We start from the raw sequence: 13,531 nt of genomic DNA, 5'->3' as shown, positions 1-13,531 counted from the left end.
AAATTTTTCATGGGTTTATTTAAAAATCGAAGATCATCTCCTTTGGAAAGTTTTCTTTCTAGGTGCTCCTAAGTGGTGTAGAGGTGATGAAAATAGATTTATTTGTAAGGGCTTGAGCCCCTCTCAAAGGATGCTGTGCTGTCGTAATCCTTGAATTAACCTTGTTGAAGAAAATAAGCATAATCAAGCTTAGTCTTTTAGAGTGAGACTTTTCACACAGCATATCATAAGCAAAAAGAAAGTAAGCTGTTCTCCCTTGCTTCAGGGCTGCTTGCATAGTTGGGATACTGGAAGTTAATTCCAAGATTTCTCCCAGTGTTCTCAAAGCACTAACCTCAACTGTCCTCTCATTTGCTGACCACTGTATGCCACCATTCCTTCCAGGCATTCCCATTCATGTTGGCTTTTCCATGAATAAGTCTTGCAGCAAGTTTAATGTAGTGAATTTTCTTCAAGGTTTTCTGTCAGTGGCTGCCTCTGTTCGGATCGTTTCCATCATGTTTTACATTGCTGTGCTAACTGCATAAAGGCACTGCTCCTCCACCTGACTTGTGATCATCTGAACTTCTCAAGACAAGGCTTCTCCAGCAGAGCATGCCTCATCAAGGACATGTTAGCAGAACTGTTTGTGCTCTTGGCATCTGTCATCTTTGCCTTTCACACTCTAGTAGAAAAATGTGTTTCTGATCCAACAGTGGCATGCTGTATTCTGTCCTTTCTGTAGAGAACCACGATGGTAATGTAGTTTGTTATCTACCTCGGATATGTGTTGAATTGTGAGAGTAGTTTGAAGCTCTTAAAGAGTAGACATACAAATTATCATTAACTTAGTAATGCTTCCATTGAATGATGTGGTTAGAATCTCAATTAATCTAGCAGTTGCTTACAGCCTGGGTCTTGGGCTGGTCAGAAAGCTTCAGCGCTGCCCAGAAGGTTGTGCCAGAGAGCAGGAGCAAGATGCAAGCGTTCTGGATGCTCTGAACTGACAATGTTAAGGTATAGCAGTCTGCTGTGCAGCCTGTGTCTGTAAGGCTGTACTGTAGTGTACAGGAGAAATGAGGACAGGTGGGTGTGATGGGGTTCTGGAGGAACATCTTCATTTCCACTGAAAAGAGAGAAAAGCCGAATCAGTCGCCTAATAAACTAACGTTTATGTGTCTGCATTTAGGTGAGAAGAACCTGATACAGAATCAGTGCATCTGGGCGTAGCTGTTCCTACAGGAGTAAATTTGGAGTTCTTCCTTACGACTGTTTTTTGGCTAACTTCTTCCTGCTGGTTTTTTTTTTTTTTGTGTCTTGATATGCCTTAAATCCATTTCAGAAGTCAGTGGAATTATTTCAGCTTTATTCTAAATGGTGTTACGTGCTCAAGAGGGCTTTTGTGAAATAAAATTTAGTGTAGGAAAAGAGAATGGTAGAAGTCAACCAGGGCAACAGTGGCAAATGTGATGGGGAAAAAGAAACAGTGATATTTTTTTTTTCTTTTATAAGAGCAGGAGAGGAGAGCATCACAGAGCATCGTAGAGCAGAGGAACGTGGAAGAGAAGCAGAACAGGAAGAAATGATGCTTGAGTTAGGAAGAAACTTTGAAGAGTAAAGCTGATTGTGTAATTGCTTATCTCTCATTAAGGACTGAGATAATGAAGTAGACAAGCTCTCCAGCTTTCACCCCCAGTTATTGTTGGCACTGAACAATTAGGAGAAGGCAAAGACTGGCAGTACCTGATGGTAGTTGAGATGATTCACCAGTGTGGGCCTGTTAACATATCAGCCATGGTGTGAAGGAGGGCTGATGATCCCCGCTGTGTTTATCAACAAGCAGAAGGTGCTACGTGTGAACATTCTCCTCGTTTGCATGCAGTGCCATCCTGTTGGCTTCTGATTTGGGCGTAGATCACAATGAAAAGCAGATGACTTCAGTTTTAAACGTGCATCTCTTTCTTTACAGGCACCTAGCCTGGTTAGTTATCCACTGAGCAGAGGGATTGCTCCTGGGTTGTATGGCTTCTCCCACCCCGGGTTGTTGTCATGTTTCTCAGTGGTAGCTTAAGGATTCACCTTCCCTTAAAGACGTGGTGATAGCACTCAGTTAATGAGATCCCTTCTGGGTTAAGTGGAGTCGCAGCAATTGGGTGCTGTGCAGAATGTCGTCGTCCAAGTGAGCTGTGCTTTAGAAAGAAGAGGCCAAAATATTGAAGTATGTGCTTGTAATCTGGGCAGTGCTGTCTTCGTTGTGAGATGCTGGAGTGCAATGTTTGGTTTGGGAGAATTGCTTGCTGTGCATTGCAGCAGAAATAGGTGATGTTGTGTGGACAGGTCTGGTTTTGGAGCTTTTTGCATCTGTGTAACTTCATGAGCTTCAGTTTTCTTTCGCTGCCATATGCTGTGAGGAATGGGAGTTCTCCAATCTTCGATGGAGGTGTAGCTTAGCCAAAATCTCATTGGTTGTAGTGACTTAACCAGAGTGGGAAAGTTCAGCGAGGGTTCAATGGAAGAATTTCTTTGTTGTTAAAAGACAAGCCTTTGTTGTGGATTCCTCGCTTTGCTTTCTGTGTGGTGTGTGTGCATTTCTTCAATTGCAGAACCAAATGAAGGCTCTGGGGCAGTGCATCGTTCCCAATGCGGGAGGAGCTGCATGGCGAGCACCTCCCAATGCTCTGCACAGGTTCACAGCTGCAATCCTTCAGGGAGAACACACTGTAACATCCTGGTGTTTGACACCAGCTCGCAGCGCCTTGGTGCTCCGGGTTGTGGGAGCCATTGGTCAGCAGAGGCTTTGTTTGGAGCCGGCCCATGAATATTCAGAAATCCTAGGAATCTCAGAGAAATCTGGGGGCAGAAAGGGACGATCCGAGTCTGCGTGTCCCTGCGTGTCCCGGTGGATCGTTTGGTTCTAGAAAGGGAGAAATGAAATGCCAGCAGCAGGTGCCTAGCTCAGATTGTAGGAAGCTTCCACTTAAGAAGGATACAAAGAAACTGTACTTCTTGAACGGGAAGATGGAACCCGTGAGAAACTGAGCGCTGCCTGCCTTTGTCCTTTCACATGTATAGGTGTTTGGATATTTTTTTTAATGCATCCCAACATCCATCTCATTACTTTTAGACTAAAACCATAGAAGTTATTAAAACCAACCTTTCACAGTGCTGAGAAACCCACCTAACTCAACCCCCCCCCCGGGGCTCCATCTTCCCAAGGCGCGCTCAAAGCCCACACGGTGCTGCCCAGGCTGTGCGCTCCCCCCTTGGGCTGCTGCCTGGGCCGGCTGGGGGGGCCCTGCAGCTCCCAGCTCCATGTATGGCTCGCTGACCCCGCCGGCTTCTCTTCCTGCTGCCAATCTGTTCCTGCAGGTACCTACGGCAGGCCGGCTCTTTGTTACCTTCCGCTCTTCCTTCCCCAGGTGCTCGAAGGTACGGATGGCTGAAGCCAGCTGCAGTTGGGCTCCAGCAGCTCTGCTGCTGGTTTAAGGCTCCTGCTGTGAGGTTTGCACGGCTGGCAGCTCGGCATCCCTGCCGCTGTTACGTGGGAAAGGTCAGGGGATGCTTCCTGGGCTGCCAGCACCTGGTTCCTGAATGGCGGCGAGGATTGGAGTGGCTTGGAAAAAAAAAAACACCCTCCATCTTCCTTAGCAGAATGCTGAAGCGAGGGGGTGTGCTGTGGTGTGTAGGTGCAGGGAAGCTGTGCAGACAAATTGAGGGATCTCTGCCTATTTTTAGTTGCAGTTTTCTTAACATCTGCTTCCTTCCCACAGTTCGCTGCTTGGCGATGCGGTACAACCTAGGATCAGACTTCAGAAGGCTTGCTGTGTGTGTTAAGTTGCTCTGGGGCTTGGGGTTAAAGACATAATTTTGCATACAAAGCCAGGGTGCAGCCACAAGCTGCTGCTCTCTCCTTATGCACTAAAAAGCCACTGATTCTTTGATCTGTGCATACTCTGCCAACCTGGGATGCTGTTAAAGTATGGCACAGGTTCTTAGTTATTTCAGATGAGCCCATTGTATGGAATGGTAAGCAGTGTCCTGCCACCCGCTCAGAGCAGTGGAGGCACTAATCCTAACACCAGCGTACCATTAAAGAGATGCAGTGACATAACTAGTGGATGGTGTTTGCTTTTCTATTTTTTAATGTATTTATAAAAGCAGCGCTTTGGTTGTAAAGAATAGTTAAAACACATTGCTTTCAGGAATGCCTAATTGTTTTGTCATTATTTCTTGTGTTATTTATTGCCACCTCACCAGGCAGAGCGCTGCTTTCTGCACAATGCTGGCTAATGAGGCAGAGTCACTAAGGAGGATATATTTTAAAACATTTAATTTTACTTCCATCACGCTCCAACAATTCTGTATCAGCTCTTAGGGAATGCTCACTGCCTTAGAAGCCCTAAGTGTCATTAAGTTCCTCCCTTGCAGAATGCTCGACTGAAGTGATCAAGTGAAGGTGTTTCAAGGTGTGATTGTGCTGAGTTTTGCTTTTGAAACTGGAAGTGAGTTTTGAGGGCTCTGCTGGGAGTTTGGAGCCCGGGGTTTTATATTTCCATTCTGGATCCTTTTTGTCCTGCACTTATCTGGGGCTCACGCTGGGATATCGAGGTGCCTCTTCGTGGGACTGTACGAAATGACCACAGGAAACACCTGAAAACCAGTTCCATGCTTCCCTTTGCAGTTCTTTTGCCCCCTTTTTATCACCGAATCTTCAAAAACTGTTAGCAGAAGAAATAAAAAGCATTGCAGCAAATGGCAGCTGGGAGAACAGCCTGTGCTAATTCAGGAGAAAAAGTGCATGAGCCCATTTTGGGGCATCGTTTTGTTAGGGAATACATATGTGTACACATGTGTGTATTTATGTGTTTGTGCATATGCAAATACATGTGTGCCCATACACACATGCCACCACTTGCTCTGGTTGCTGCTCTTTGGATGTACAGCAGGTGAGAGATCTGATGCTGTCCACCATCCAGGGCCGTGTGCTGCCTCAGCTCAGGCTGCTGCCGTGACCAGGAGTGGGAATTCTGTCTTACAAACACGTCTCGTATGAACTTGTGACCATAAACACAAATCATCCCCTGCATCACAAACTGTTTTAAAGAAAGAGGATTTCATAGGATAGCTCTATGGCTGACTTCTAATGAATTATTTTGAACTTGCTGAAGATGCTCGTGGCAGTGCCTGATGTGCGCTTGCAGATGTTGCCGTCGTGCTGAGCTGTGCCTTGTCATTTCTTTGAATGGAAGAGTGAATTAGACATATCCAGAAGCTGGGATATTTTCCTACGTGTACAGAGGATCTCAAAAGAGTCAAGAAGCTGCTTTGATAGAAATTTGCTTCGGGGAGAGGATGGTCATTGCTCCATCTCAGCTACATGACTAGAGTTCAGTGCAGTTAGTTAGTATCCCTTTGCTATCAAATCCCATTATTGGACGGCCTGTCAGAAAGAACAGCATGGAAATGGAGGTGCTGAGGAAGGAGAGATGAGTTAAACAAATCTCTGTTATCTTTTAGGCAGAGGTGAGGAGTGCTGCCCAGATTTGGCCATTGGAAAGCAAGCTTTGTTTCTCCATGGCGCACACACTGCACTTCAGACACACTGTTAACTTCATCATCTGTCAGAAAATGCTCTATGAGAACAGGTTGTGTGCAACACTCAGAATCATCCTCTGGTTCTTTGTCCATTGTGCTGCTCTGACTCTCGTTATCTCATTATTAGGAATGTTGACATTCCCTTCTCCACCTTCTCAAGCTAGCAGGGCTGATTCTGAATTTGTTGTGTAATTCTTTTCTGTATGCTTCTGAACTTGTGGTAATTGTGACTTCTCAGCAATGTAAGATTTTTACATAGAACTCTGCGTGGGGCAAGAAAGGAAGGAGGAGGAGCTGTGATTCTTCATGTTGGTTTGGCTTTTGATTGGATGCGTTTTAGAAAAATACTTCCAGGTTGACCAAGATAATGATGCAGTGCTTTCCTTTTTACAGTTTGAAGATAAATCTGATGCAGTATTTGATATTACAGAAAAATGTAAGTATATTTCTTTATTTCTGTAAGACATAGCCCAACAAAGCAATTCTTAGAAGTACCACTGCTGACAAAAAAGCTACCTTTGCCCTTCTCCTAACCCCTGCTGCTTGTTCCCTCCCCACACTACTTTCTGCACAAATAATACAAGTGATAGGAATTAAAGTCCTTACTTTCTTGTTGTTTTTTCTCAGATCAGCTTCTGTTTCACTGTGTGGTGAGTGGGACAGAACTGTTTCTTTGTCAGCAGTATTTGATCAGTAATGTTGGTCCAAGAAGGCTTAAAGGGTTCAAGGAATTCCAACATTACACGGATTAGCAAAGGACCCTTTTACTCACTTTTGTTACACGCAAAGCTGGGAGATGCTCTGACTGTTCACAATTTTCTTTTCCCTAGGTAGTGAAATCCTGGATGCAGAAATGTCTGAGGACGCTGTCCACAACTTACCAGCCACCCTCGACAGCGTTTCTTATGAAATACAGAATCGAGCAGGATCTGAAAACTCCCTGCTGGATGATGACGACGACGACGATTATTTTCTGAACTCTGGGGATTTGGCAAGCATACCTGTTGTTGGGAGCGACAACGAAGATGATCAAAGTTTCACTCCAAAAGACACTCTCCCTGCTGAAGACCATCTGGAAGAGGGCAAGAGGGTTACAGAACACGAGCTGGACACTGAAAAAGATATTCAGATCGAAAATGCAATCCAGAAGGATCTCACTTCACCTTTTGAGCAGGGTCCTGTGTTTAAATCGATTCAAAAAGATTTTAGCATCGCAAGAGATAATGGCAAAGAGACTTTTTCAACAAAAGACAAGAATAGAGAAGTAAATCTTCAAGAACATGAAAAACGGTTGGAAAAAATCCCTAAAGATACGGATTCTAGATTGAAAAGCAGTTTTCTTGACAAAGCAGGTAACTGTTGACATCGTAGACCTGGCTGCCCAGCAAGGAGGAGCTAGATGGAAATTAGCAATAGGAATAGCTAAAGGCATCATCTCGGCGAAGATAACGTGCATTGCTGTATGGAGGGAAGCATTTTATCCAGAACCCCGAAGTACAGCAAACTGTGTTAGGAGTAGGATGTGCAAAAGGGCCTGGCAGCATTAGGGGGTGTCTCATCAACCACAGCCTGTTTTGAAGCCTCTTCATATCCTTTGTTGGTGTGGTTTGGTAAACCGAACTGGGTGACACCTTGAGCTTCCTTTGGTTTTGTCATCCAGCCCCCAAAGCTCCTTTAAGGAATAGATGATGACATTTTGGCTTTCGCTGGCTGGAAACATTTTTTTGAGCAAAGTGCCAATTCTTCATTATTGCCTGTGCTTAAAGCAGCATGTTTTTCATAGTAACATCACAGGAAGGCTTGCTAGAAATATTAGTGCCTGCAGGAAGTCAGCCAGGGAGTAACTTGAGATCTGCTTTTCCTAGGAGGCTGCTCTCCTTTTTCTTCTGATACTTGCATCTTGGACTTTGTCCAGCAGCATGGAGAGAACCAAAGATGCCTGTAATGCATTTCTCATGTGAGGGAGCCTGAAAGTCACCAGCAGTCTTGCTGCCCACACACCTGGTTTTGATTTCCCACGCTCTGAAAATTACAGTAAAACAGTGAATGAGAGTGTTAAGAATAACCAGGGTGGAATGTGCAATTTAATTTCATTCTGAAGATTGTACAGAGTGAGGGCTGGCCAACCAGTGAGAGCCTCTGACTGCTTGTCGAGACTCACAGCTTACATTTCTGATGTTTAAACTTTGTGCAAACAGTAACAGCATCTTAAAATCAGTGCTTTCAGGTTCTACAAATGGTAGAGAAACAATACCAATATTTTTTTAATACCTTTTAGTATCTTTTTACTCTTGCCTTCAGCTAGAAATCTAGTAAAGAATATTTCTGTGCAAAAGGCTTATTTCAGAAGATGGTAAATATCTACAGTCACAAAGTTGTAGCTGAAAGCTGTGCAGCCTCAGGTGGGGTAGCCAGTAACTGACCAGCTTTAGTGGATGCTGATGGGCAGCATTGAATAACCAGGCAAATCCAGTATTTTTTAAAAGATATATTGCTGAAAACCTGCTGTTTCCTGAGAAAAAGGGAAAGGCAAAAGACAAACAATGAGAAAGGTGAAAGTTGTTTCTCTGAAAATTACTCTCTGGTTTAATAGTAGAAACGTGGCAGAATTAGGAACTCAACAGGATATAGAAAGTTCAGAATGAACAATTCTGCCTCAGAATTATTGGACTGTTTTGCTGGCATAAGAAAATAGTGGCTCAGAAGGCTAATAAAAATATCAATTCTCTTTAAGGATTACCATCTTATTTACAGGGGAGTATTTTAATGCTTCTGAAGTGCTGCCAGACTCTGGGGTTGGGGATCAGAATGAGACTAGATAGTTTGTAAGGAAATGCATTGGAATCTGTATTCATTTCTATTTAATGTATATGTTTTCCTCAGTTCATAATCAAGTAGAAGAAACATTACGGACGCAGTTAGCGCCACAAACTCCAGAAACTAACTTCAGGGTAAGCTATAGATCTTTCAAACACTTTTGCAAGTGCAGCAATATGCTGGAATAATTCAAAATACTTATGTTGTATTTGAGTGTAAATTTGAGTATCAAGAAAACTGATCTTCTGACTCATAGACGTCTTTGCTACTTAAACAATCTGCATATAATTTTGTAAAAATTTTGCTGACCCTCTCTTTGAATTGAGGATTCTCTTGATAGCCACTCTCATGTCCAGCATGGTCTGACTTTGACGGGTGAGTTGATTCCAGACCTGGACGCATCCATCTGACCTGTTGCCTTTTTTCCAAATGAAACAGGGAACAGCTCTATGAACAGGAGACACTGCCCAACCAACCAAGTGCCCTCACTGACAACCATCTTAGAGAGCTGGGTGGCTTCTGCTTTGTCCAGAGGAGTGAAGAGGATTGGGGGTGGGATGGCAGAGGGTGCTGCAGGGAGGTAGAGGCAGCGGCTGCTGCCCTTCGTTTCTCCCACCTTCCAGTGGCAGGACCCATTTCTTTTGGTCTGCAACAGAAACTCCCCTTGGCATCAGCCCAACTCCTCTTGGCAGATGCAGGAGGGTGAATTCTTTTTCATATTATTGTTTCAGGAGTCTAGCTACCTATTTTCTAGTAAGGAATCTATTGGACAAGAGCTGGGGAATTCCTTTGCACCAAATATTAGAATTAAGGAGGAGCCTTTGGATGACGAATATGATAAAGCTATGGCCCCACAGCAGGGACTATTAGACAAAATTAAAGATGAACCTGATAATTCTGAGGTAAGTTTCCCATTGCATTTCTCATTTTGGTCTGACAACTGACCGCATAAGCTGGACATAAGTTCAGCATTTCATTTGGTTTGTTGACCGAAATTTAACTTGAAGAACGTAGTTTAGTAGAAGAATTTCTCCCTCTAATTCTACCATGGAACCCAAACCCTCAACTTTTTGATATCATGTTTCCATGTCGCTGAGTTTTTATGCTTTTCAGCTAGAGACGAGGCAAACTGCTGTACAACTTGCATTATTAAATCTGTGGCAATATAGGCACTTCATCTCCACTAGATCTCACTAGAAAATAAGTCATGTCTCATTGAGTATTTTGTGGATTGTCACAGTTAGAGCTGCACAGTTCAAGCAGTGCTGTTCCTGCTACTTCCCTCTTTTAAGGTTGGCGGTTTGAGCACAGTGCTTCTTTGTTTTGTTTTTATAAACATTTCTAGTTAGAGGTCTTAGCTGACAAAGAACATTTAAATACATACAGCTCAGTGAGGTCAAGTGGCTTTGTCATTTCAGGCTGACATCTTGTGTGATGTTACAGTTAAGAGTTCAAAATGGAGAAAGTCAGAACTGTTGGATTGAACAACGCCAGCACAAGGATTGCTGAGCCCTCCCCTCTCTGTTTGCCACTGGCTTGCAGTGTTACACCAAGGAGATGATCCATGTTGCAATTCTTGTCTCTTCAGTGCTGATATTTGGGTTGTGTACCCAACTTTACACGCACTGAAGGTGCCCAAAACTTCCAAGGCGACTCATCCCACTTGCAGTAGTTTTGGTGTTCTAGCTCAGGCATTCGTTTTTCCAGTCTCATTCTGTGTACTTTTGCTATACCTCATCTTATTTCTGGGCCCTTCTTTTCAGCATTTTTTTCTTCTCTTCCCACCGTACTGTTGGGTAAATGAAATAAAAAAGTTCACTGAGTATTTGAAACTGTTAAGATTTCACTGCCCTTCTGATTTGTCCTGTTCTTGGAGATTAATATCTAACCATGTGTAGATTAGTTAAACCTGTTTCTTCTTTTGTCATCCCCAAATGGCACCTGCTGCATGGATTTGTGTGGATGTGCAAGATGCTAGTGGTTATAAAAGATGGCACTAATGAGGACATTTGGAGACCTGAACAATCTGAAGTATCTTATTGATCAAAATATTAATTCCTGGGGTAAAATTCTGGAACGATCAACTTCGATACTGGAAAAGTGTGAGAACTGATGATGGTTCATTTTGGTTTGCTTTAAATCAGAAAATAATGTGTTTTACATCTCTTTTTCCTGTGCATTCTGAAAGAGGAGAGCATTCCTTGCTGAATTGGTAGTTGGAGCTGGAAGCTCCCTGCTTCCAACAGTTACACTGCTGTGAAACTGTGCTTCACCCTGCAGAGCTGATGTTGGCATTTGCTTCAGTCTCTATTACTAGTATTAATTTTAAATGCTTAAAAATACACGTTCCTGTAAATAACTAGCTTTTAAATTGTGATATTAGAGTAAAAGCAAGCACGGTACTCTAAAACCCATCATCGTGGTGCGCTCATACACAGCTTAAAACCTCCCTTCCTTGCAATGTGAATGCATGTCTGCTCGTTCAGGTTGAGGAGATAAGGCTGTTCTCCTGGGAAACCTGTTGAGCAGTTGGTTGCCTTGTGCAGAAACTTAAGATTTTGCCACAGGAGCATTGACTCATGGCAGGGCTGCATGGCAGGGTGTGATTTTTCGGAGGTGGATTCAGCTGAGGGAGCAGTTTGCTGCTGCTGAAAAGTGAGAGCTTATTTTTGCCCAGTGATTTCGAATTGGCTTACCTTGCAGTCAGACAGCAACTGTTAATTTAGCTCAGTCATAATATGACATCATGGCCTCGCTATTCTCCAATGACTGTAAGTAGGTTAAATCTTATCATCCCCGTGGCTCCGTGAGATTATTCTTTTCAGCCTATTAAGATTCACATGTAGAGCGTTACAAGCTGCTTTACGGTTTGAATTTCTAGGAAAAGCATGGGCAAGAGGCATGGTGTCCAAGTCTGAATAGCTGCTGTGAGGTAAGCTAGTAATTTGTAGGATGTCAGCTATTCCACAAGCAACTGTCTGCGGGGATTTTCTCGTCTGTACAAAATGCGAGGTTGTTCCCCTCCACTGAAGTCAGTCTAAGTGTGGATTGCAATGGTCTGCGTGCTGCCAGCTTCGCAGCACTGCTGTGTGGAGCTCAGCTGACTGAGAAAGTTAAAAAGATTACAATAAAAGGAGGGTTTGTTTTTTTCTGATTCGTCATCCCTCAATCAGGTCCGGTTCAGGATGGGGCAGAACATGGGTGTCCCAGCTGAAGATTTCTTAACATGCTGTAAAGCTTCACCTCGGGCTCCTCCCAGGTCCTTCACCTCAGGGTTAAGCACAGAACGCTTCTCGCCAGCCAGGGCTCAGGTTCTGTTCTGTTATAGTTATCTGTGAATTGGAAAATAGAGCTGGTTTCCAAGTGAGGGTAAGGACTGCAGAGCACTTCTGGTTGGACAGTTTGTGTAAATGGAATGCAAATATTTAACTTAAGACGTTGATGTTGAATTCTGAGGTGCGTTGGGATACAGGTGGGGAAGGGAAGGCAGCAGGCATCTGAGTTCTGCCTGATGTTCCCAGCTGTACACTTTGCTGTGAACCCCTGGGGCAGTTCTTTGTGTGCTGCTTGTATGGCAGCAGCTGTGAGCCGGGCCTTTGGGACAGGCTGAAGAGGTTCTTTCTTGCCTTCCTGGGCCTTAAGATTCAATACAGCATTCCAGAAGAATGGAAATCATGCAACCTGTTATTACATGTGTGTATTTGTTCTCCTTTTCCTTTCCTTTTGTTTCAGGAGTACGGCCAACAGCCAAAAACTCAGGAAGGGGAGCTGAAAATCAGTGCTGTATTTTCAGTCAGTGGCAGTCCTCTTGGTAAGGAACTGGCAAGACTTAACTTGATTTAAATCCATAAAATGCATCACCTCAGCAAATAGCCTCGCAGTTGATTCTGTGAGAATAAATTTTGTTTATTTAATATATATTATTGATATAACCCCAGTATTAAAAAAAAAATTGTTTTGTTTTAGAGATGATGAAAATCACAGACTGAAAAATAATTGCATCTTTGAGGCAAGGGAGAACTGAACGTGAAAGCAGTGTTAAAAGTGCATTCTTATTCTTAAGAGCAGTTGAAACAATCCACTCTGCAGAAAACCAGCACAGGGCACCTATTGTAGAGAGTTCCCTTGCTGTTTGCTTCTCCCTTAGAGCCTGACGATCCCAATGAAGCCATAAGCTTTATGCTTGCTCCCTGTGCATAAGTAAATTATGTGCAATATGTATCTTAACAGCTACTCTGTTTTCTCTCTCTCTCTTTCTTTTCATTTCAGCTCCACAGCTGTCATCAGGTTTCCAGCCTGCTGTGGCATCCTCTGGCATGAGTAAAATGCTTCCTTCAGTTCCAGGCACAGCTGTTCGGGTTTCCTGTTCTGGCTGTAAAAAAATCCTCCAGAAGGGGCAGACTGCATACCAGAGGAAAGGCTCTACCCAGCTCTTCTGCTCCACACTGTGCCTCACTGGATACACTGTTCCAGCTTGTCGCCCACCAGCTTCTACCAAGAAAACCTGCTCAAGCTGCTCGAAGTAGGACAGCCTTTTAAATTATTTGAGAGTAATTATTGCTCAAGCAGATGATGAGAAGGTTTCAGTTTTCATCTTGTTCTGTTCGGTTTTCATGCTGTTCTGTAATGCCCACTTCACGCTTCCCTTCTGTAAATGATGGTGTGATTTGTTAATTGATCTGTCTGCTTTCAGTTCCATTTAGTTCATTGTGTTTTGCATACAGGTGCATTTAAAAGCCTCTGTTGTGAAGTGTACCTTTTGTATTTTTTCCACGTAAAAGATGGAAACATGGAACATAGAAAACATGGATTCCGTGTTTTCTAACACATACTACCTGTGTTGGAAAAGGGACTTCACTTCCCTCCTGTTCTGAGATGTCACTGCACTCCAAACAGCTAACAGATACTTGAAGAAAATATTTATTGTTTCCTCTTGGTGAAAATAGATTTACTGATGCCTACTAATGAAGTAAAACACAGATAAATTGATGTGTTCTGCACAACGCAGACCCTTAGATTCTATTTAAAAGAAAAAAAAAAAGCTTTCCAGTCTGGCTCCATTCTGTGAGCTCACATTTACACAGGTGTGAGTTCTTGAGTTCTTCAAAATATGTTACTGCTGCTATGACACGATCGTGGT

The 13,531-nt window shown here is 43.4% G+C and overlaps 1 protein-coding gene across 1 annotated transcript in view; it reads left to right on the top strand.

Annotated features, from left to right (window-relative positions):
- The window catches only part of LOC306954823 (zinc finger MYM-type protein 4-like), a gene marked incomplete at both ends in the record, with an annotated part of 32,581 nt that overhangs the window by 1,939 nt on the left and 17,111 nt on the right, over positions 1–13,531 (top strand). Inside the window, 6 exons of the mRNA XM_079546003.1 lie at positions 5,968–6,014; positions 6,409–6,926; positions 8,458–8,525; positions 9,123–9,293; positions 12,124–12,202; positions 12,661–12,913. Of these exons, the coding sequence (XP_079402129.1) occupies positions 5,968–6,014; positions 6,409–6,926; positions 8,458–8,525; positions 9,123–9,293; positions 12,124–12,202; positions 12,661–12,913 (1,136 nt within the window). The remainder of the gene's footprint in view (positions 1–5,967; positions 6,015–6,408; positions 6,927–8,457; positions 8,526–9,122; positions 9,294–12,123; positions 12,203–12,660; positions 12,914–13,531) is intronic.

This window comes from Tetrao urogallus (genome assembly GCF_951394365.1).
Source record: "Tetrao urogallus genome assembly, chromosome: 23".
NCBI lineage: Eukaryota > Metazoa > Chordata > Aves > Galliformes > Phasianidae > Tetrao > Tetrao urogallus.
Note: the sequence above shows the minus strand (reverse complement) of the source record. Positions and strands in the feature narration are given on the sequence as shown.